Source organism: Ambystoma mexicanum, chromosome 11 (assembly GCF_040938575.1).
Source record: "Ambystoma mexicanum isolate Mex_15411 chromosome 11, UKY_AmexF1_1, whole genome shotgun sequence".
Classification (NCBI taxonomy): domain Eukaryota; kingdom Metazoa; phylum Chordata; class Amphibia; order Caudata; family Ambystomatidae; genus Ambystoma; species Ambystoma mexicanum.
This window is the reverse complement of record NC_090934.1, coordinates 1,319,759,017-1,319,782,108: the sequence shown is the minus strand read 5'-3', so window position 1 is coordinate 1,319,782,108 and position 23,092 is coordinate 1,319,759,017. Positions and strand designations below refer to the sequence as shown.

General features: G+C 44.6%; 1 protein-coding gene across 7 annotated transcripts in view; it reads left to right on the top strand.

Moving 5' to 3' along the window:
• LOC138504370 (tropomodulin-2-like) overlaps positions 1-23,092 on the top strand; it is a 462,370-nt gene that overhangs the window by 320,489 nt on the left and 118,789 nt on the right. For all 7 annotated transcript variants that reach the window (XM_069624820.1, XM_069624821.1, XM_069624822.1 and 4 more), the window contains exons 4-5: positions 3,709-3,831; positions 5,117-5,203. In XM_069624820.1, the coding sequence (XP_069480921.1) occupies positions 3,709-3,831; positions 5,117-5,203 (210 nt within the window). The remainder of the gene's footprint in view (positions 1-3,708; positions 3,832-5,116; positions 5,204-23,092) is intronic.

Here is a 23,092-nt window from a genome sequence, read left to right as displayed (position 1 = left end):
ATCTTAGACGCAGGTACCTGAGAGCGGTCCTAAAAGTAACTACGATCCACTAGCTGGGTGTGGTGGTGGTGTAATTGGGCCAGTCTCAAAGACCCTGCTTTGTATATGCAACATCACAATCTATTCACAGGGCTTGGGTACAAAGACTGAGAGAGTTAAATAAGAACTGAGGATGATGGGCACTCTTTTCAAGGCTGCAAGCTATGGTCTCTTTGTCGTCCCAAGTCCCCCAGTGGCCTATCCCAAATAGATTTGTGGCCTAAAATGTTATCAAATGTTAGATACATGAATTGATTGTAATTTATAACCTGTTTCTTAATTATCATGACGGCACTGTTGTTGTAAACTGCAAATTGAATTATTTTTAATTGGAATTGTGGTGCTTAACTTTTTATACAATGTTAAAGGCATACATTTTCGATATTTTGTAACCTTGTTTTATGTAACCACTATTTTACTGTTTATATTCTGTTGTTGCTTTTATGGTTTCAAACTGTAATAACGCTGTATTGACTGACTGACTGAGAATTCAGCTAAGTCCCACAACAAGAATTCAGTCTAGCTGGACACATAACCAGTCTCCTGGACTCGCATACTCTCCCGACAACCTCTCAGCACTCATGCACAAGCCAGTTTGACATGGGTCGCTAGCAGGGACTTGGCCACCCCTACCTACCTTTGTATTGTCTAAAATGCTCACACACACACATTCTAAACACCTCTGACAAATCTCCCATATCACAGACTTCGGTCCTCTGAGGGCATTCACCTTCAGCACTTTGAGGCCATACCAATGGGAACAGGCACTATACAAATGCCATATCACATTACATTACACAAGTTGTACAGCACACCCTGTCATGTACGTGTGTTTTTCATGGATGGAAACGTTTTGTACTGCTATAGTAGATGTCAATTGTGAGGACACCGATGAGGAGCATGGGAGTAATGTCCAGATTAATTAATAGCAAAACCCAATACACATATTCCTACCCTCCTCGTCACTGTCCCTCATTCCATCATAATTAGACTGTGTTTTTCATCCGTTCAGTTTTCAGGGGGGTTGGGGAAGATTCTGAGATGGTTTCTTGGTAATCTCCCTTCTTATTCTTCTGTTGGGGAGCGGTCAAGGTGAAAGCTGTTCTGAGTGCAGGTTCAGCCCCTTCTCTGAGATGAGCCATCTGCCTGCTCCAACTTCAGGACTGGATCATAGACAACAACCTCTGCTTCAATTTCCTTGAAGAAAGATCTCATATTTGTTGGCAGCCTCATTCCCAACCCACGTCACCTCTGCCAGATGCCTACGGTCACGTTTGGCCACCTGCTTTCCTTTTTTTTCTGCCTCAGATTTATGATCTCACTAAGAAACCTCATTACCAGTTAAATGTTCCAGGCACATCCTTGCGCTCCTAAATATGCCTGAAAAAGTCCAGGTCACAGCTTTGGTGGTACTGTCATGCCTTGGAATTGCAATAGTCTTACCTCTGTGCTCCCTAATAACCCAACACAGCCCCCACAAGTAATCGAGAATAAATGGCGAGGCTCAAACCCAGTGACCACAGCATATCGGCTCTGCTGTTGTTGCACTGGCTCCCGGTCAGAGCATGCGTTCACTCTGCCTTTTCACAAAGATAATGGAGCAATGGACAGCTGCACCACAGGCAGAAAGTCAAGAAATACCTTCTGCCAAGACACCTGAGATTCTCGGGCACTAAAATATTGGGTGCCTCCCATTATGGAAAAAGAAACTTGGAGGGAGAACCCTCTAAGTTGCAGGTTCCTGTCTTTAGAACAGTTGACAATCACCTACATTTATGCAAAAGACTGAAGACTTTCCTTTACAAGGAAGTCTGTGGACATGGTTGCTGAGCACACTCAATTTTGCGGTGGTTCTTAGACTGGCAACCTCATTTCTGGAACTCCCACACTGTATGACTTAGTCCTTCAATTTAATGCACTGTCATGTACTATTTCTCTTTATGCCTGTGATGTACTGTTCTGCCCTTTTAAACGTAAACGCTAAGCTCTTCTCCTCAACCACTCCTGTGCACTTTACGATTTTAATGTTCCCAGAGCCTTTGAAACATCGGATCCCAATTCCCTCTGCCTTTAACTCTGGGAGTGATACAAAATGGTCCTTCTCATGGCTGTTGCCTTATCAAAACTCAATGAATAACTAAATGAATCTTAATCGTAATAAATGCAATGAGGAGCATTAGGAGAAGGGGTAATAATGATTACCTGTTAATAATGTGGGCATAGGAACTTTTACCCAATGCTTAATCTACAAGGGATCAGAAAGCAAAAAGTACCAACAGTAAATAAAGCAGTGGTCTGAACACAATCATTAATTTGTGATGGAACTCAGGACCCGCCGTGCTCTGTCCACAGGGGCCAGGGACCCAGAGATGCGATTGCCCCAAGCTCTTTCCCAAGTGGTGTCATAAGTAATGCAGAACTTACAAAAAATAACTGTAAAGTGGCGAATAGGGTTAGAAAGTGAAGGCATGGTATTGCAGGATTCCAATGTCAATAACCTCAACTGACTACAGCTCTAGATAGAATAACCCTAACATTCAGTCCATAACTCATGCTTTGGCCTGCAGCACATTGTCCATGATGTCATGGTACCATATGGTAAGCTTCAACTAGGTACTTCGATCCGCTACAGCAAGGACCATTTATTTGTTCATGTATATTTGACGATCCTGTTTAAATGTTGCTGACTGATCATAAAACAATGTATCCTCGTTCCCTGCCCTAATTACAAACATGACCTCTGCAGGTGTCATGGACTTATGAGAGGAACAAGGAAAGTGGTCTAGATTTATTTGAAAAACAATTGAGCAAACAAAATGACTGACACCGAGATGTTAAAACGTCCAAGTACTGGAGGGATTGCAGTAGCTACATGCGGTAATCCCAGGAATAAACCTAATTATAACAATGCGGTCAGTTCACAAGTACGGATTTAGATTTTGCAAAATACACGCATTATTTCAGAAAATATGCATGCAGTATTTTAAATCCCTTTGCATCCCTGTTTTGAGACTGGATATTAACATGTACAGTCGTCGATAATACTGAAATGGTACAATGCAAAATAATGTAAAGACGGGTCACTATTGACCTATCTTTGCACCCCCTTTTAGCGACCTTACAGATTCTGTTTGCTTCCGTCCTTCACTTAAAGAAAAATAAATCTTTTTTCACCATTTTTTGAAAATCTTTTTACCTAGAGCCCTATAATCTGGGATATAAACCATATTCTCCTTAATCTGTCAGACAGTAAAGACAGGCATTATTTGAAATGCCACATGTTTTTACCGATACCCCAAACTTATCACAAGGCCCACATATGCGCACATACACTTACACACTTAAGTCAAAAGCACACAGACACAAGAAATGTGTTTTATATTAGATTTAGACTGTGTGCTTCAATACTTTTCCAACATAAATCACAAACTTTGTCATATTCAATATGAGGAAGTTGAGGTCTAATGTTATATTAACAAGAAATTACAAATTCTGCCATTCTTTCCTTCAAAACACCATTACATTTGGTGGTCTTCAAAAGACAACAACACATATTGATTCGAATTCATCACAACAACTGTGTTTCTCCTTTATCAAAACTATTAAAAAGTTTACTTGATTACTAAGTCTGTATTGATGTTCTTATCATGGCTGTTTTCCTGTTGACAGGTAAAGTTTTTGTACCGAAATACAAGCCCATACAATCCCACAGAGAGGAGCCAGTGTTCCTTGACCCAGAACTGGAAGAAGCTCTCGCCAGTGCAACTGATACGGAACTAAGCGACCTGGCAGGTTTGTGGACCATGTTTATACTGTACATGAGTTACATAATTTTGTTTGTGAAACACACATGGTAGAATTGTACATTTTGAATGGCTTACTATCATCTGCTGAAACCCCCTTGTGAGTCCCTCTTGCTTTTCAAAATGGTGCATCGTCCATCCAAAGAAATGATGGAACTGTTGATGATACTATGTGTTGAACTGCCACCCAGTGCATGTAAACTTTCCCCAAGTTATTTTCAATGTTACTAATCAGTGAACACCTATTGGAAGAGATATATAAAGTGTTAGGGTGGCAGTTATTTCTGCCTAGGCAGAACATCCAAGGAGCAGGGGATTGCATGACTTGTCTCTTCTTCACCTGGGTAAACAGTAAAACTGACATGCCCTGATGCCAATGTAGCCCTAATGGGTGCAGCTGAGAGTTTTACTCTGCCATTGTGCACAATTTTTAGTGAACAGGAAGATTAAAAATGAATGGACTATATCATCGTTACTGAGACAAAATGCATGTTTCAAATATCCAGACTCAAGGAATATTTTTGTTTTGATGTCACCCAAGCCTTTTAGGGACCTACAGAAAATATTGCAAAACTTTAATAAGATTAATTTATTTATGGATATGTTTCTGTGCAGCTTAGTGCAAAAACAGCTGGACATTTATGGGTGCAATTTTCCTTTTGGCTTTTGCACCATTAGAAAGCATTGTTCACCCATTGTCTGGTGATAGCTGCTAATGGAAGCACTGAGAATTGTCTTATATTATCTTTACTGCAAGGCATATTTTAATTGTCTGAATTTTGACTTCTCGTATGAAAACACATATGCCTTTCATTGTTCAGCTGTTTTGGGGTGATTTGTTAAGGAAAGGGCTACCACCACACTTTGAAAAATGTAATTTTCGGTTTATCACAAAGATAACTAGGCTGATGTTAAGCAAATACTTCAGCTTGCCAATAAGTACTGTTGGACGCTGATTGATGCATTCAAAACTGTGAAAACAAGGATTACATAATAGTAATATTACCAGCATAGCTGTAATTAAACTGTTAAACACAGTGAGTGTCTGCAATGCAAACTGTATATGGATTACTAACCTAACGAGCCTATAAAATAAACTTCCACTTCAAAACATTTATATCAGGTAATTGACAATATGCTACCTACTGTGCATGAGAAGCTGCTTGTTTTTCTCACTTCAGATGAGCGATGTGCACAATTTCATGTAATCCAGATTTTCTTTCATTAAGTAGCACCGACATTTTACAGTTTTGTGTGTTCACTTTGGCTTGTAGATGTTCTTGGCGTTCACAGTTTTGTCAGCAAATCACCTGGTAACATAGAAGGAATCCGTACAGCACTCAGAAAAGGAGACCTCAAAAGTAAGACAATATATACACAATGTCTCATCGCATCGTAATATTCCAGAACTTTTATCTTAAATGTGGACTCTTAGTAGAAAATATTGTTCTTTGCAACTCTGTTGAAATTTAGATTGTAAGGAGTCACATTGTGCACATTCAACTGTATTCAGTGCTGTAAACTCCAATATACACACTTTCAGAAGCAGTGATGGTCTGATCATAATTAGGACTGCAATTATAGTCTGCTGATTTAGTGGGTATGAAGTCGTTCAAATGACCTGCATTAGGCTGTTTTAGGTTTAGTCAACTAATTTTGAGCAATTCAATCAAATACACACATATATTGGGTTTAGGGGTGGGGCTGGTGGCTGGGTGGAAACGCGTCATGGGACAGGGACGTGACTCCCATACGTAAAAAAGGTGCTTGAACAAGGTCGGTGAAAATGAGTGGACCAAATCTAAAACAACCTAATGTGGTTTTAAACACGTAGATCTGATGTAGTGCCTTGAAAAGAGAGTACCACAATAAGAACTGTGTGCCTGTTTGCAAATCACATTACTCACCTATGGCTCACGTTTTGAAACATTTAGGATGTGGTGCATGCAAAAGTACAGAACTGCACACTTTGTGCATTTCAGAATTTGAAAGTCCCCAAAAGAAACTGTTTTTCCTCCAATTCTGGTAGGAGCCAATTTCAACATCACTGGAATGACCGTTGGGATCATTCTAGAGAGGTAATCTGAGAAGATAATGACCTAGGGTTAGTGACATTAGGAAAGAGGAACTTCTTTAAACCCTAAACAAACATCAAATAACTATTCAACAAAATGGACCATGGAACCCAGACATTCTGTTTTACTGCCTACCTGTAGGGAGCTTCGAAATGTGTGTTAGGCCTGTATTTGGATAAAACAAGGAATCACCTGGGCATCCACTTCGGAAAAAGCCCAGAAAAAGAAATTCTCATAATTTACCAAATTTTGTAATATCCCTGGGCCTTAACCATGAGCGGTTGGAGTGGTGTTCTTAGTATAGACATGGGATCCCTTTTTTGAGCAGAAACATCTGGTCTTGAAGGAGCATTCTTTGGGGTCAGTTTTAATTGTTGTAGCAGGCTTATAGGGACAAATGTGTGGTGAAAAGTTCAATAGTATCAGTGAGCATCAGTCACAACTCCCACTAACTGGGCTCATTGGCTTTGAGTAAACAGAAGAATAAAAACGTAAAATATGCACCTGGACATGTACAGACTTTACTTTGGCATCGACCTGGGACAAAAGAAAGTGAGAAATCAGAATCAAACCCTCAACTTTGGTCATAGTCCTTATATTGAGGGATGTGGTAGTGTGACTATGGAGCCGTTCTTGGAGGAAGAGCAGATAGGACTTTGGAATGCCCAAAGGAGATGGTCTCTGTATTGCCAGAGTTCATCTGTAGCAAATTGGTGTTTGTAACGCTCACCTGATTCCCACGGAGGCGCTGGTCCCGGCTGAACTGTTATAGTCTCTTCAATTGAGAAGCGTAGAGCTCAGATGACTCTCTGGACTGGGCTTCCTCTTATTGACCGTCTGGCTTGCAGAGTAAGGTTTCTGCAGGCGGAAGAAAAAAGGGTTAATGACCGTTTGGCTGGACTTCCTCCTCACTAATCGCCAACTCTCCGAAAGTCCAATGTCCTGGTGAGCTCTCACCTTAGGCGTATAAATGCTGGGCTCTCCATCCTGGGAATAATGCAGGGGTGCGTGGGTTCCAGTTACGTCACTGGAGGTCCTCAAAGTTTTTTGTGGCCTTAGAAGTGGCACAGGTGCTGAGATGCCAAAAGGTGATGCCGCCGTTACTGCACGAGCGGATGCCAGTAGGTATAAAGAGTTTATAGTCTTGAAGAGATGGGCACCTTTAATAAAGTCTTTGCATTGTCTTTTTCAGGTGCCTGGATGCTGAGGGCGTGGTCACTGAGAGCGCGACACGTGCGGTTGTACGTAGGTATGGGAATTTCAATGACACCTCAATAATGTCCCTTGTTTTCTGTTTTCAGGTCTTGAGATGTTGCGGGCGTTGTTCGTCCGTTGCACGTGCGAAGTACGTGATTATAATGATCTGTGACCTTATTATAGCACCTCTAACAATGTTCTTTTCTCATTTGCAGGTGTCGGGGCCTTGCGGGCTTTTTCCCAGTCGCGGATGCACGTGGGGAAACACGTAAGTGTTAGGCTTTCTTGCAGTCTTTAATGGCACTTAAATAATGTCTTTTCTTGTTTTCAGGTGACGGGCTGCTGCGGTTGAAGAGTTCGTAATACGCGCACAAAAGCAGGTAAGAAAAGTAAATGCGGCCGCCTTCACCCGATTCCTACTTAACAATGTTCTTTGTCTTTACAGGTGCCGTTAGGCTGCTGAAGGGAAGGCCGCAAAGAATCCGTGAAAGCACAGATGGATCAGGTAAGCGAGCGCGGCTGCGAACGTGTTGCAACTTGCTAACCTTATGTTTCTTTTGCTTGCAGGTTCTGCCGGTGTCTGGATTCCTGGATGGTAAGTATAGTTCTCGTGTCTTTCTTCCACAGGTTGCTGAGCTGAAGCTGGAGATGTCACTGGAATGCTGGAGCTGACTCGGTGAGCGTCCTGCTGCAGATGCAGAATAACGCGAAGTACGTTTTCCCAATCGGGTGTGGTTTAAATAGTGTTGGAGTGATTGGGTGTCTTCTTCCTCAGCCTCGCCCAGGTAAAAGAGTTCCTGTGTTCCAGAGCTAAGGAGTGGCACCAGCCCCACCTAGGGAAGAAAGTAGTCCCAGTTTTGCAAAGGTGAGTATGCAGCATGATCTGCTACAGGTAGGTCCACCCAAGCACCTTCGCAAGAATTATGAGCCTGGCGCCAGAGGCGCCAAGACATGGTCCAATGGTCCCCAATAGGGGTTTGCTGGAGCCGGGGACGAGGGTCGTGAGCCTGCTTCCGGGGATGCTGGGCTTGACTTGGCTTCTCGGAAGCAGTGCTCATGACAGCACCCCCCCTCAAGGCCCCTCCCAAACTTGTCTTCCCCGGAGGTTTTGGCCTATTGGGAAAAGTTCGGTGGAATTTTCTGACTAGACGAGGAGCATGGACGTGGTCAGAGGGTTCCCATGATCGTTCTTGAGGTCCGTAACCCTTCCAGTCGATCAGATAGTATAATTTTGACTTGATGATCTTGGAGTCCAGGTTGTTTTTAACCTCAAATTCAGGTTCTCCATTTACTTGAATAGGCTCTGGAGGTTTATTCAGTCTGGTTCCAGGTTGCATAGGTTTTAGTAGAGATACGTGAAACACCGGATGTATTTTCATGTGCGATGGCAAACCGAATTTGACAGCCACTGGGTTTATTATGGCTGTAATTGGATATGGTCCCAGATATTTTGGGTTGAAGGTGTGAGGTCCTTTAAGTGATAAATGTTTGGTGGATAACCAAACTTGATCTCCAACCTGGTATTGAGGGGCGTCTCTTCGGTGTAGGTCTGCTCCCCTTTTGTACCGTTCTTTAGCCTGTTGTAGGTGGATTGTCGCTTCTTTGAAAGCTTGAGTGATAGCATTGTGAAGTTGATCCACGGCAGGCGTTCCAAGATCTTGGGGCGGGTCGAGATTGGAGGTTCGAGGATGAATCCCATATAAAATGTAAAAGGGACTTTTTCCGGTTCCTGAATGGATCGAGTTGTTGTAAGCATATTCGGCTATCCAAAGGATATCTTTCCAATTACTTTCCGACTGCTGTAGCATACAACGTAAATATTGTTCCAGAGTTTGGTTTGTCCTCTCAGTTTGTCCGCCGGTCTGGGGATGATGGCTGGTTGAAAGTCTCACATCGATTTGAGCTAAACGACAGCAACTTCGCCAAAAGTGAGAGATAAACTGACTCCCCCTATCTGAGATCAAAACTGAAGGGAAGCCGTGCAATCTTACAATATTTTCAAGGAATTCCCGTGCTAGAACTGAAGCTGAAGGTAAGCCCTTTAGTGGAACGAAGTGGGCCATTTTAGAAAACAAATCTACAATTACTAGAATAGTGTTGAATCCGGAACAGGAGGGTAAATCGGTGATGAAGTCCATGGAGAGGGTATGCCAGGGATGTGGCGGGATGTCTAGCGGATGCAGGAGACCCGCTGGTCTTTCCTTCTGACCTTTGTTTTGGGCACACACACCACATGACATCACAAACTCCTTTATGTCTTTTCTCCATGACGGCCACCAGAAGTGTCTCTTGACTTTTTCCGAGGTTTTGGCAATGCCTGGGTGGCCCTCCATTAAGGAATCATGGTAGCAAGAGATTACCTGTTTTTGTAAATCGGCATGTGGTAGGAATAGTCGTCCCTGAAAATAAGGCAGGTCTTTTTTATGATGAAGTCCTTTCCCTTCAGTTGCCAATTTTGTAAGTCTGAAGGGGTCACAAGTTGTTTAACTTTTGCTTCGATATCTTCGATGGATTGTGAAGAAATCAGGCCCAGGATTCTCTGTTCTGGAATTATTGGCAGAGGTTCAGGATTGACAATATTATCTCCCATTCCAATCCGGGAAAGGGCATCCGCTTTGCCATTTTTGTTGCCGGGGCGATAAGTAATTACAAAGTCAAATTCGGCAAAGAAAAGTGCCCAGCGGCTCTGTCTGGAGGACTGAGCTTTGGCGGTTTTCAGCTATTGTAGGTTTCTATGATCGGTGATTACCGTGACAGTGTGTTTGGCTCCAAGGAGATAGTGCTGCCAGGCATTGAAAGCGGACTTAATTGCTAAAAGCTCTTTATCTGTGATGGTGTAGTTAATTTCAGGCGCCGAGAACTTGCGAGACCAGAATGCCACGGGGTGCAATTGGTTAGTTTCTGGATCTCTCTGTGATAGAACCGCCCCCATTGCTAAGCTGGAGGCGTCGGTCTCGACGATGTAAGGGAGGTCTGGGCGTGGGTGTTTCAGTATGGGTGCTGAGGTGAACTTGGCTTTTAGCTCTTGAAAGGCCTGTTCTGCTTCTGTTGACCACTCGAAACGTTTGTTTTTTCTTAAGAGGGCGGTGATGGGCTGCACCACTCGTGAAAACTCTGGAATAAACCTGCAGTAAAAGTTGGCGAAACCTAACATGCTTTGGACACCTTTCACGGAAGTAGGTGATGGCCACTTGATGATAGCGTCCACCTTTCTCGAGTCCATGTGGACTCCTTTCGGTGTCAGAATAAAGCCTAGAAATTCGACCTCCGTGACGTGAAAAACACATTTTCCGAGCTTAGCAAAAAGCTTATGTTGGCGGAGTTTTTCAAGGACGGCTCTAACATGTTTCGATGATCTGCTTCTGAAGATGAGTACACAAGGATGTCATCTATGTAGACGACTACGCAAACATCTATGAGTTCTCTGAAGACATCATTCATAAAATACTGAAAAGCGGCTGGTGCATTGCATAGTCCGAAGGGCATCACTTGGTATTCAAATAGTCCATACTTGGTGCGAAATGCCGTCTTCCATTCGTCGCCTTCTTTAATCCGTACCAAGTGGTAGGCTCCCCGGAGATCTAGCTTTGTATAAATGCAGGCGTTCTTAACTTGGTCAAGGAGTTCCGGGATCAGAGGTAGGGGGTATCTGTTCTTTACCGTTATCTGGTTCAGGGCACGATAATCAATACAGGTTCTAAGGTCACCTTCTTTTTAGGTACGAAGAACAGAGCCGAGGATGCAGGAGACTTTGATGGGCGGATAAATCCATTGGCCAGGTACTGGTCCAGATACTGTCGCAAATGAAGATTTTCAGGCCGGGTAAGGGCGTAAATTCTACTACAAGGGGGAGTGGCTCCGGGTATCAGGTCTATTTGACAGTCGTAAGATCTGTGGGGAGGCAGGGTATTAGCCTGTTCCTTCTGAAAGACATCTTGGAATTCTTGATACTCTGGAGGCAATTGCGGTCCTTCGGATGTTGCTACCGCTAGGCCAATACTGGTTCGAGGATAACAAGTAGGGGCACACTCTGGGAACTGTATCGTCTTTGCTCGCCAATCAATTTGAGGATTGTGTTTCTCCAACCAAGGGATCCCCAGAATTATTTGGAACTGAGGGGCCTTGATCACATCGAACACGATTACCTCCCGATGTCCATCTTGGCCTAATAACGTCACTTCTGTGGTGGTATGAGTTACCGGTCCGGAGGCTATTTCCGTACCATCCACTGTGGTAATGACGTCTTTAATTACCTTAGGACAAAGGGGTAGGTTCATCCTGGAAGCCATCTCGCGGTCTACATAATTTCCAATTGCTCCGCTATCAATGTATGCTTTAATGGCATGCAAACGATCCGGTCGTTCTGGATTTATGAGGACCATTGACATTATGAAGTGTGAGGTCAAAGAACTGGTTTTTACGCTCGGCAAGCGGACCTCTACACTTGTCGGGCGAGGTCGTTTCCCGGCTCGGGCTTTTCGGAATTCTTATCAGAAGCTCCCACTGTCTTCTTCGGAGGTTTCACCGGGCAATCTCGGAGGAAATGTCCTGAATTTCCACAATAGAGACATAGCTGCAATTGTCATCTCCTGTCGCGTTCTTTCTGGGTTAGGGGACCCTTTACGACCCCTATTTGCATAGGTTCTACGGCTTCAACTCCTTTGGTGTGAGTTAGTGGCTTAGAGAATACTCGAGTTTCGAACCTGGAGCGGTCTGCCTTTCTGTTTTGCAGTCTGTGATCCAATTGGACCACTAAATCAATGTACTCTGAACAATCTTGAGTGGGATTCACGACCTGGGCTAGGACGTCTTTGAGTTCGCCACGCAAACCCTGTGGAAAAGCGTGATCCTCTTGTACTCGGGCCATCTGGTTTCTACGATTAGTCTGTTAAATGACGCAATATAAGCCAGAAGATCCTGATTGCCCTGCCGTAGGGAAAGGAGTTCGTTGTCCAGGGCCTGCCCCTGGGAATGTCTTGCAAAAAGTCTTTCCATACTGGCCTGGAAGGCCTGGAAATTGCGAAGAATCGGGTCATCCTGTGTAACCAGAGGGATCGACCAATCAGCGGCGCTGCCACTAAGATACGAAAGCACAAAGGCTACTTTAGTCTGATCAGTCGGAAAAGCAGCTGGTCTACAAAGAAAGTGCAATCGGCACTGATTTATGAACACCACAAACCTCATAGGGTCACCAGAGAAGCGTTCGGGCAGAGCCAAAGGCACATTTCCGGGCAGATTGATTTGAACAGGATTGGCTGAAGCCGCCGGGGTATAGGTCCCTCCTGAATTAGGTAGAGGGGTTTGCCCCGCTTGTGTTTGTAATAACTGTCTGGCGAGGTCATCAGTTCGTTCTTTGGACATAATCAATTCCCTCCTCAGGGCTTTCGTTTCCTGGCGGGCAGCATGTACTTCAGCTCTTAATTCCCCTAGTAACTGGGCCAGTTGATCAGTGTCGGAAGTTTCCATAGCGCCTGGGTAGGAGGTTATTGGAGGGCTTCGCGTTCTGTAACGCTCACCTGATTCCCACGGAGGCGCTGGTCCCGGCTGAACTGTTATAGTCTCTTCAATTGAGAAGCGTAGAGCTCGGATGACTATCTGGACTGGGCTTCCTCTTATTGACCGTCTGGCTTGCAGGGTAAGGTTTCTGCAGGCGGAAGAAAAAAGGGTTAATGACCGTTTGGCTGGACTTCCTCCTCACTAATCGCCAACTCTCCGAAAGTCCAATGTCCTGGTGAGCTCTCACCTTAGGCGTATAAATGCTGGGCTCTCCATCCTGCGACTTATGCAGGGGTGCGTGGGTTCCAGTTACGTCACTGGAGGTCCTCAAATTCTTTTGTGGCCTTAGAAGTGGCACAGGTGCTGAGATGCTAAATGGTGATGCCGCCGTTACTGCACGAGCGGATGCCAGTAGGTATAAAGAGTTTATAGTCTTGAAGAGATGGGCACCTTTAATGAAGTCTTTGCATTGTCTTTTTCAGGTGCCTGGATGCTGAGGGCGTGGTCACTGAGAGCGCGACACGTGCGGTTGTGCGTAGGTATGGGAATTTCAATGACACCTCAATAATGTCCCTTGTTTTCTGTTTTCAGGTCTTGAGATGTTGCGGGCGTTGTTCGTCCGTTGCCGTTGCACGTGCGAAGTACGTGAGTATAATGATCTGTGACCTTATTATAGCACCTCTAGCAATGTTCTTTTCTTATTTGCAGGTGTCGGGACCTTGCGGGCGTTTTCCCAGTCGCGGATGCACGTGGGGAAAACGTAAGTGTTAGGCTTTCTTGCAGTCTTTAATGGCACTTAAATAATGTCTTTTCTTGTTTTCAGGTGACGGGCTGCTGCGGTTGAAGAGATCGTAATACGCGCACAAAAGCAGGTAAGAAAAGTAAATGCGGCCGCCTTCACCCGATTCCTACTTAACAATGTTCTTTGTCTTTACAGGTGCGATTAGGCTGCTGAAGAGAAGGCCGCGAAGAATCCGTGAAAGCACAGATGGATAAGGTAAGCGAGCGCGGCTGCGAATGTGTTGCACTTGCTAACCTTATGTTTCTTTTGCTTGCAGGTTCTGCCGGTGTCTGGATTCCTGGATGGTAAGTATAGTTCTCGTGTCTTTCTTCCACAGGTTGCTGAGCTGAAGCTGGAGATGTCACTGGAATGCTGGCGCTGACTCGGTGAGCGTCCTGCCGCAGATGCAGAATAACGCGAAGCACGTTTTCCCAATCGGGTGTGGTTTAAATAGTGTTGGAGTGATTGGGTGTCTTCTTCCTCAGCCTCGCCCAGGTAAAAGAGTTCCTGTGTTCCAGAGCTAAGGAGTGGCACCAGCCCCACCCAGGTAAGAAAGTAGTCCCAGTTCAGGGAATAGTTCCTCCCAGCAGAAGGCTTGGGACTTCATCCTGCCAGCATTTGCAAAGGTGAGTATGCAGCATGGTCTGCTACAGGTAGGTCCACCCAAGCACCTTTGCAAGAATTATGAGTCCGGCGCCCCTGGCACCGGGACTGAGGTTCCTTATGAGCCTGGCGCCAGAGGCGCCAGGACATGGTCCAAAGGGCCCCAATAGGGGTTTGCTGGAGCCGGGGACGAGGGTCGTGAGCCTGCTTCCGGGGATGCTGGGCTTGACTTGGCTTCTCGGGAGCAGTGCTCATGACAGCGTTCATCCAATTCTTAACAGTTGACTAGAATGTTTGTTAGATGCTCAAAGCGGTTTGGCCTGCCATGCACCAAGACGTTTTGTGACTTGGCTTTCTTTTAGGCCTTGACAGGGGTGGCAGGGAGCCTTCCCACCGCCACACTGACAGCACAGGAGAGAGTGCAGGACCATCTACCAATCCCTGCCCATCTGGTAATGTGGCAGTGGGGCTGCTGTGAGCCCCGCCACAATCCAGAGTACCAGGACAGCAGCCAAAGCAGCACTGCCGAAGCCACCACAACCATGGAGCTGGGTCGGGTGAGCCGGCCCGGCACTGCGACAACGGCAGCAACCCACGTGGGACACCGCCACCTTCATGGAGAAGTGGGCGGTGTCAGCTTCGAGGGGCCCACCGATGCAGGCCAGTGAACCAGTACAATAGAATGCAGTGCCCAGGACAACACCAGCCGCAGCAGCGGAAGAGGAGCGTGATTCCAGCAGGAGTCTGCTCCTTGCTCCCACGCACCCAGAGACGCCACCACTATACCAACAGGGATTTCCCATGGTAAAAGGGAAATCCACTAAGCCACCAGGGATGGTAGAATGATTTAAGGGCACTAACCCACCAAGGATGCATTTTAGAACTCAAGACCTGCGGGAAGGCCTCCTCACCACCTCTAACACTCCAGGGACCCCTTTAATGGGAAAAGGCCTCCAGGTAGGCCTGAAAGAACTACTGGTCCCTGGTAGTTACTGCAGGCTCCATTTTAGAAATTCAGCCAGACTGTATAAAAAAGGGATCAGGGTTTACAAGCCCTTATAGGCCCTCCTAAAGCTCCCCGTTCCCGCACCCTGGAAACAGGGTACGCTATTGGATAAAGTAAGTGGACCAACCCTGGGAGAGGGTGGGGTGTTTACGAAGATGCGTGTGAATGGTTTAGTGTGGGTTAGTTGGGTGAGGCCAGGAGGACATCCGAGAGACGAGAGAAGAGGCGAGTACGAAAGTAGTGTGGAGGTTATTGGAGAGAGGGGGTCTGTGGAGTGTTTGTGTGTGACAGTATAGAGTGAGTGAAATAGCGAAAGAGGAGGAGTAGAGGGGAGGTAGTGGTAGTTTATTTGTTTGCTTATTATTGATAGCGCGCACCACACCCTAAGGTATCTGGGCGCGATACAAGACAGCTTAGAATACATAGACAAATCTAGTCAAGGCAAACAATACATTAATATATAACAGTGACTTGCATAGATCAGGGCAAACGGTACATGAATATATAACAGTGACTTGCATAGATCAGGGCAAACAGTACATAAATGCATAACAATGACTTGCGTAGATCGGAACCTCTTAATGGGAAGGAGGACGATGCTTGCGAAATTTACGTTTGTCAGTATATGATGATCAGAAGAAGGAGGAAAAGCAGCATGGGCAGTATGAGGCTTGCAGAGTATGCATTTGTCGGTATATGATGATCAGGTATATGAGGAGATGGATAAGCAACAACATAGGGGATGACAGCCAGAAGAGTCATAAATGCAGGATAGTAGTCATGGAATGGCTTGCTTACCGTGCCCCAGCAGTGGAGGTGGACGCGTCATTTGCCAGGAGCCATTTTTTGGTGTTAGATCTAAAGCTGTGGAAGGTTTGGTCCGTAGGTTGAGCGGGAGGGTATTCCAAGCTATGGCTGCTTGTACCGGGAAGCTAGTGCCTCCAGCTCTCTTCAGATTAAAGTGAGGTGTGGTGATGCAGCAGGAGTTAGATGATCTAGTGGGTCTGGAGGAAGTTTTTCAGATAATTTTGTCTTTCAGGTATTGAGGGGCGGCTTTGTAGAGGCATTTGTGGGAGATGGAGACGTGTTTGAAGTAAATTCTGTCCTGGATTGATAGCCATTTGTGGCTCTGTCTTATTTCAGAAATGTGATCTTCTTTCCTTGGAATACTCAAGGCTGTTCTCAAGGCACTATTTTGTAGGGTTCGTAGTTTGTTTATCACTTGTTTGTTAGCTCCTGAATATTGCAGTAATCAAATTTAGACAAGGTTAGTGCTCAAGCTAGTGTGATGCGGCTGTTTGTAGACAGGTAGGCTTTACATGCTTGGATGAGCTTACAGGTGTAGGCTGTGGTCGAAGCAGTGGGGTTAACTTGTTTCCTCAGGCTCAAGGTGGAGTCGATATAGAAGCCTAGAGTTTTAGTTTCTTTGGCAGTTTTAATTGTATTACTGTCAATGTTGAAGGACACATATTTGAGATTTAGTTTGTTGAGGTGTGAAGAGGCACCTAGGATAAGAATTTCGGTCTTCTCATCATTCAAGCAGAGGGTGTGGGTGGCCATCCATGCCTGAATGACAAGATAGATTTTGTTTAGTAGGGCGTAGTCAGTGTCATAGTTGCCACATAGCGGTATCAGTATCTCGGTGTCGTCTGCATAGTTAGTATAGATGACACTCAGACGGTCCAAAATGTCAAAAAGAGGTTTGGTAAAAACATTATATAATGTAGGGGAGACGCAGGAGCCTTGTGGCACTCCGCAGGTGATGGGTATGTGGTCAGCAGAGTCAGACGGAGAGAAAACTCTCATAGTTATGTTATTTAGGAAGGACTTGATGCAGTTTGAAGCATCTTGCGAGAAGTTGGCCGTGGATGTAAGGTGCTCACAGAGTATGTCATGGTCCACCAAGTCGAAGGTGGCGAAGAGGTCAAGCAGGAGGAGTAGGGTGCATTGTCTGTTGTCTTTCATAAGATCAATTTGTGTTTTCAAATCAATTAAGGCTGTTTCTGTTCCGTGGAGAGGTCTAAAGCCAGATTGTCTGAGCCCTAGAAGGTTATTAGTCTCAAGATAAGCTTGGATTTGGATATAGACTGCCTTATTGATAATTTCCAGTAGGAAAGGGACTGTGGTTATTGGTCTGTAGTTGGTTAGGATGGTGGGGTCGAGGGAAGCTTTTTTTAGTAGAGGGAGTACCCAGGTGTCTTTGAGGTTAGTAGGAACCTGGCATGATTTGAAGGAAGAGTTTCTTATCCTCGTGATGAAGGGGGCGAGATCACTGACAGCATCTTTTATGATTTGTGCTGGGCAGATGTCACCTTGGCATCGAGAAGGGTAAAAAAGAAGCGATTATTTTTACAACCTCAGGTGGGGTAACTGGGGCGAATTTGAATTCTTGTAAAGAATTGAGGGCAGGTGTTTTTTCTGGTTTCTGAGAATTATCAATAATATTAATGTTAAGACGTTTGGTGGCAATTTTGTTTTGAAGAGTGGCAATTTTATTGGCTAAGGCATTTTGGATGCCCGTACACCAATCTTTGTTTTTCAGGGAGAGGCATCAGGGGCTAAAGGTGATTCTACCTCTCTTAGAATTCCAAATAGTTTCTTGATACTGGAACTAGCGTTCTGAATCCTGTTGTTGTAAGTTTCATGTTTGATTCTAATGATCTCTGCTTTGTAAAGGGAGGATATTTCGGTTACTTTATCTTTGTTCTCTTTGGTGGGTAGGTTTTACCAAATGGTTTTGCATTCCCTCTTTTCAGTTCTAAGGGTTTCAGGTGTGGGGTAAACCACGTGTTAAGGTGTGCGTCTAGGGCGTTGGTCACGGTGTTGTTAAATAGGTTGATCAATTCTACCCGGTCTTCAGTAGTGGAGGAGTTCAGTATTGGGATCAAGATAGGGGTTTGTTTCTCAGCTGTGATGTTGCGCTTGTTCCTCGTAGGTAAGGGTGGTGCTATAATCCTGGTTTTGTTGGCTGGTCGGGTAACATTAATGGTGAAGGTAACCAAGGAATGGTCAGTCCATGTCTGAGGTTCAACAGTAGTTATTGTGGTGGCGCAGTTATGGTCCACCAGCCAATCCAAAGTTCGTCCTTTCACATGTGTGGGTTGATTGATTCTTTGTAGTAGGAGTAATAGGAGTAGTGGAGTAGCAGTCAGAGGAAGGGGTAGTCAGAAGTAGTATCAGTAGTGGATGTGAAGAGTAAGACTGGAGAGAGAAGAGGAAGCAGACTAAGTAGTGGTATTAACAGAGTGGTAGTAGCAGTATAGTGGGAGTAGTGATAGTGAGAGGTAGTAGTAGTAGTAGAGTGGCGGTTGTAGCAAGAGAAAATAGCAGATTAAGGAGTAGTGGTAAAAAAGGAGAGGGGATAGTAGTGATAGTGTAGAGGTAGTAGGAGCAAGGAGGTAACGTAGGAGGAAGGAGGGAGGAAAGATAACAAAGAATGTAGTAAGAAGTAGTGACAGTAGTAAGTAGAGGAATTGAGAAGTAGGAGGAGAGGTAATATCAAAGAGTGGAGGTAGGAAAGTGGATCGAAGGGACAGTGATATGGCGAGAGGAGGAAATCTTGGGGTCCAGTGCAGAGAAGGGCCAGGTGAGACTGAGTGACACTGTGTGGAAGAATGCACAATCCCTAAAGACCGCCTTAGAACACTAAGCAGGCTCGGTTAGGGAAAGCTAGGAGGCCCCTGTGGGCACCAGGTAGCCATCTTATTAGGGAAAACATCATTAGTCCCAGCCAGAAGATCAGATACATAGGTGTCACCTGACTATAGCAACTAACATCTGCATCAGGGATGCCTGGGATATTGAGGAGGGAAAGGGCCAGGGAAGTTGAGAGCAAAACGGCCCTAGCACCAAACTCCTTCAAGAACCCAGTAGGTCCTAACGACCAATAACAGGAAGTCTACAGCCGTTCTATCTGTAAAGTCTTCATTAAAGACCATTGGAACGAATTCCTGTCTCTAGAGTGGTTCTTTGTATCATTGACATCGGAGTGGCAAGCCAGACCAAATTATGTAATAGGGTAAATATCACATTCAATAGATCTTGAAACATAAAGGTGAGTGTAAGGAACCTTGGACAACCCCACAATGATTTATATTCCAATCCGATTGACATGTATTCAGGCTGACTGTGGTTATCCTATCCCCAGGATGGATTTAAACAATCAGAATGCCCATGAGCTCACTCTTGACACCTCTGTCCTTTGGCAAATCATTGTGTTAAATTGAGAGTATTGAAGCTGCAGAGAGGCCATACAGCACCAGCAAACAGATTTCCACAAATTATGTGCTAATGAGAATACTGTCCCAGACTTCCACAAGTCCTGTTTCAGTGCTGTGGAAATGTGAGGTTATTTTACAAAGGTTTGATTGGGACCTTCTTGAAGGGCTGAGTCATGCATCCATCTCCGAGAACGTTTTTTTTTCAGTCACATTCATATACAGCCATCTTGCACAACCCTGCAGGGCCAAAGCTGGAAGAACATCGAAAGAGGACTCTGTAATTCTGATGGCCTTGAGCAGGCCAAGCACCACTGAAGGTTCTACTGCCGAGAACAGAAAGGAATAGACAGGGTGCTATGGTAAAATGGTGGATTTGGGGAGGCACTTGGCGTATCAATGATGGTATTACCTTCTGTTAGGTTAGATCTTGAAACAAATTGGACTGGGATTCGAAACCAGTAAATCTGTACACAATCTTCTGTTGCAAAGAGTTCATTTAAAGGTCGGACAAGAGTTAATTCCCAAGGCACTTGTACAATTAATGGAGAGAATTGCTTAAGATATAATCAGAAACCACAAATATGTAGTAATGCTGGATGATACAGTACACGATAGTGGTTGACTCATGCATTAACCTTTACATACCTGAATCCAAGCATCACGCTGAGAGTGTCTGGGGAATTGAGAGAGAAGGGGCACCCAAATTTAGCAGGGTACAGAACAAAAGCAGAATGCTCCCACGTGCTACTTGCAGATTTCGCTGTGCTGCAAAACTGAAAAAAGTGGAATATTTCAGCCCGTATTTTAAGGCATTATAGGGTGTCCAAATTATTTTTCTTGGAGCGCCCCATCCACACACATGGAAACTATCATCTATTCCAGCTGTGGCCTTGAAAAAGTTGCATGTGTTTCTCGGGATAATTCATCTTTCGTGGAAACTGCCTGAGTAAGTATAACGTTTCTAAATAAAAGAAAGGAATAAGTTGGAATACTTTTTTTGCCATAGGACAATGTAATTAGATTGTATGTGAGAATCCACATGTTCTTCGTGAGCTGTGATTTTACGTTTGCAAACACACACGTGCCCTTATTTTTCTATGCCCAAAATGGACAGGGTATTTATTCAACGTGGCAGCAAGAGGGCGCCGTGTTCTTTTTGAGTCTGTTCCCTTTTTATAATACGCATTGAGATCTCCATCAGGCCTGTCTCCAATGAAAATATTTTCCATATATTTAGGGAAAATAGGAAGGATTCCAACGCCTAGCCTAATACCAAGAAAGAACCGCTGTGAGCGAGTAGAAACAGACGCCATTTTGGTCAATGGTTCATCTGCACCAATACAAACAAATAATTTCTTTTTCCATTTTGAGGCACCTGCTTGGGAATATGTTTAATTTATTCCTTAAACCTTCACTTTATTATCGCAGAAATGAGTAATAGGTTTCCTTTAAGTAAATGGGACCACATATCGTTTAAGTCTAAAAGAAAGGTGAGATTATTTGCTGAATTATTAGCTGGAGGAGATAATAGGACTCAGTGATATGTTTCCAATGCAAGTTTCAAAGTCTATCTTTCATAATTTGCTCTGCTCCACAACTTAGGCAGAATGTCCCTCAAGCACCCCATTGTAAGAAGCTCACTGCTTCCCATCAAATCTGATTTCTTATCTATTGTACGCTCTTTTGTGATCAAAAGAGCATTGTTCTGCCCTGTATATAAATACAATAAATAAATAAATACAATAATGGAATGAGGGAAGGCTAACGGAACCTATACTTCTTATCCAGGCTTGGCATCAGAGCATTCTACAGGATTTTGATCCTACAAATCTCTTGAGTAACAGCTATCACTGCTGCATGATCCAAATCGAAGACTTCCCAAATGCCCTACGGACTATGGTAGAAGGGGACTGGTAAAATACACAGCATGTTGTAAGGCTGATCTGCTATCAATGAATGTCAGAATGGTCAATAAGCTTCGTCTAGGTCTCCGGAGCCACAGGCAGCATGCACTATATGGTTCTTCCAGAGCTTTGAAGTTTCCCTATTCCATGTGTGAGAAAGCCACGCCCTCCTGTTTTTTTGCTTGTATTTGTAGTCCTACATTTTAAATGGAAAAGACCAAACTACAAGTCCCAGAATTCCAAGAAATAAACAGGAATGGAGGACTTTCTCAGGCATGGAATAGGGAAACTTGAACATTTTTTTTAAAGATGGCTTTATGTCTGAGTTGGAAAGGTAGGGCGTTGCAAATCTAGGAGCTTCTTGTTAGGGGATATCTTCCTCAGAAGCATAGTATCTAACCAGGTATGTGGGTGTCTAGTAAGCGCTTGTCATCCTGTTGCAAAGCATACTTGTAGAACTGCAGTTTTGACTATACTCTTAACATTTCTGCCAAACCTGTAGGTCAAGCAACTTGGTTAATCTAATCGACATAAGAATAATGCACTCAGCCCCACTCACACACAAGCATATTTGCACATGTACACATTTGCACACAGCCACTTTTGCACACGTGCAAATGTGCACACTCGCACATCTTCATACACAGATGTACATTTGCATACATTGCACACTTGCACATGTGAACACTCACACAACTGTACACCCTAACATGGAAACACATATTGCCCTACGTTATTCTGCTACTTGGCATCATGGATTAATTGTTGCCCCACTGTTGTTTGCCATACTTTACCTGTTGCCCCACTGTATTTTGCTCCTTAGCACTGCTTGAAATGTTTGCACTAGTTCCAATGTTTGACATAGTTTAATCGTTGCTAAGAGACTGCTGGCGGGTGTTGCCTAAATCCTGGCAGGGGCTGGAGAATGTTTAAGGAAATGTTTGTTAGCTTTATCACCCAGGTCCTTCCTTGAGCTAAAGAACCAGAAGAAGAAGGAGTAGTGCACAAGCCTGTTTCTGGCTCAAGCTTAGGCAGGTGACTTTTGGCTTGTGGGTGAGTATACCTGCAGTCGGAAAAGCAAGCGAAGGGGTTGAGGGGAGAGGTTACAGCAGGAAATCATATTCGGTGCCCCATAAGTTAAATTCTTTCGTATCCCCAATAAGTACTTGCAAGTAGGTGTGGGTCCTGTCTACCTCGAAGGAGGCTGGGAGGACTGCAACAATAATGTCTGGGTCAAGGAACAACTGAAGAAAAAGCCAAAAAAGCATGTCGGGCTACAACCACCCTGTGACAGTGAGCGACCCAGAGATATCCAGTGGGGACCCTTATCCCTGAAACTGCATTTCTCAGACTAGGGAAGTGGGTTTAGGCTAGGACACTAGGTCCTCTTAGATTAGGTGTTCTTAATAGTTTTGGTTAGACCTCCACCCAGAAACCGCTCTATCCTCTTTATACTGCAGTTCCACCCCTAGTCCCTGTAGGCATTCGTCCTACTCTTCCTGCACTAGAAATCAACCAGTCCTGGCGTTTTGTCTCTTATGCTGTATTCTGGTAGTTGTAGTCAGGTATTTATAATGTGTATGAGAATACAAAATGACAGGATTTACAGAAAATGTACAGCAAACGGCTTTAGAGAAATGTTTCTGCGCATGTTTAATAAACAAGATTGTTAATGAAGTAGTGTTTTTCAGTAGCGGCTCTTCTATAATGGGGAACCACCACAATTTATACAGGAGCCACTGAGAACCAAGCCAGCAAAAGTGAAGACACATAATTTCCCTTCACATTTTACATTTCCCCAGTATGTATTGCCAATGGGCCATGCAAGACTGGGGCATTTCGTTTCCCCACCCTTGCATGGCTCATTAGGCAAGCAAGCTGGGGAACTCAATCCAAAATGTGCATAGGTGACACGTCTGTACCTCCTGCACATTGAGATCTCCGAGGGGTACCAGTTTCCGATGATCC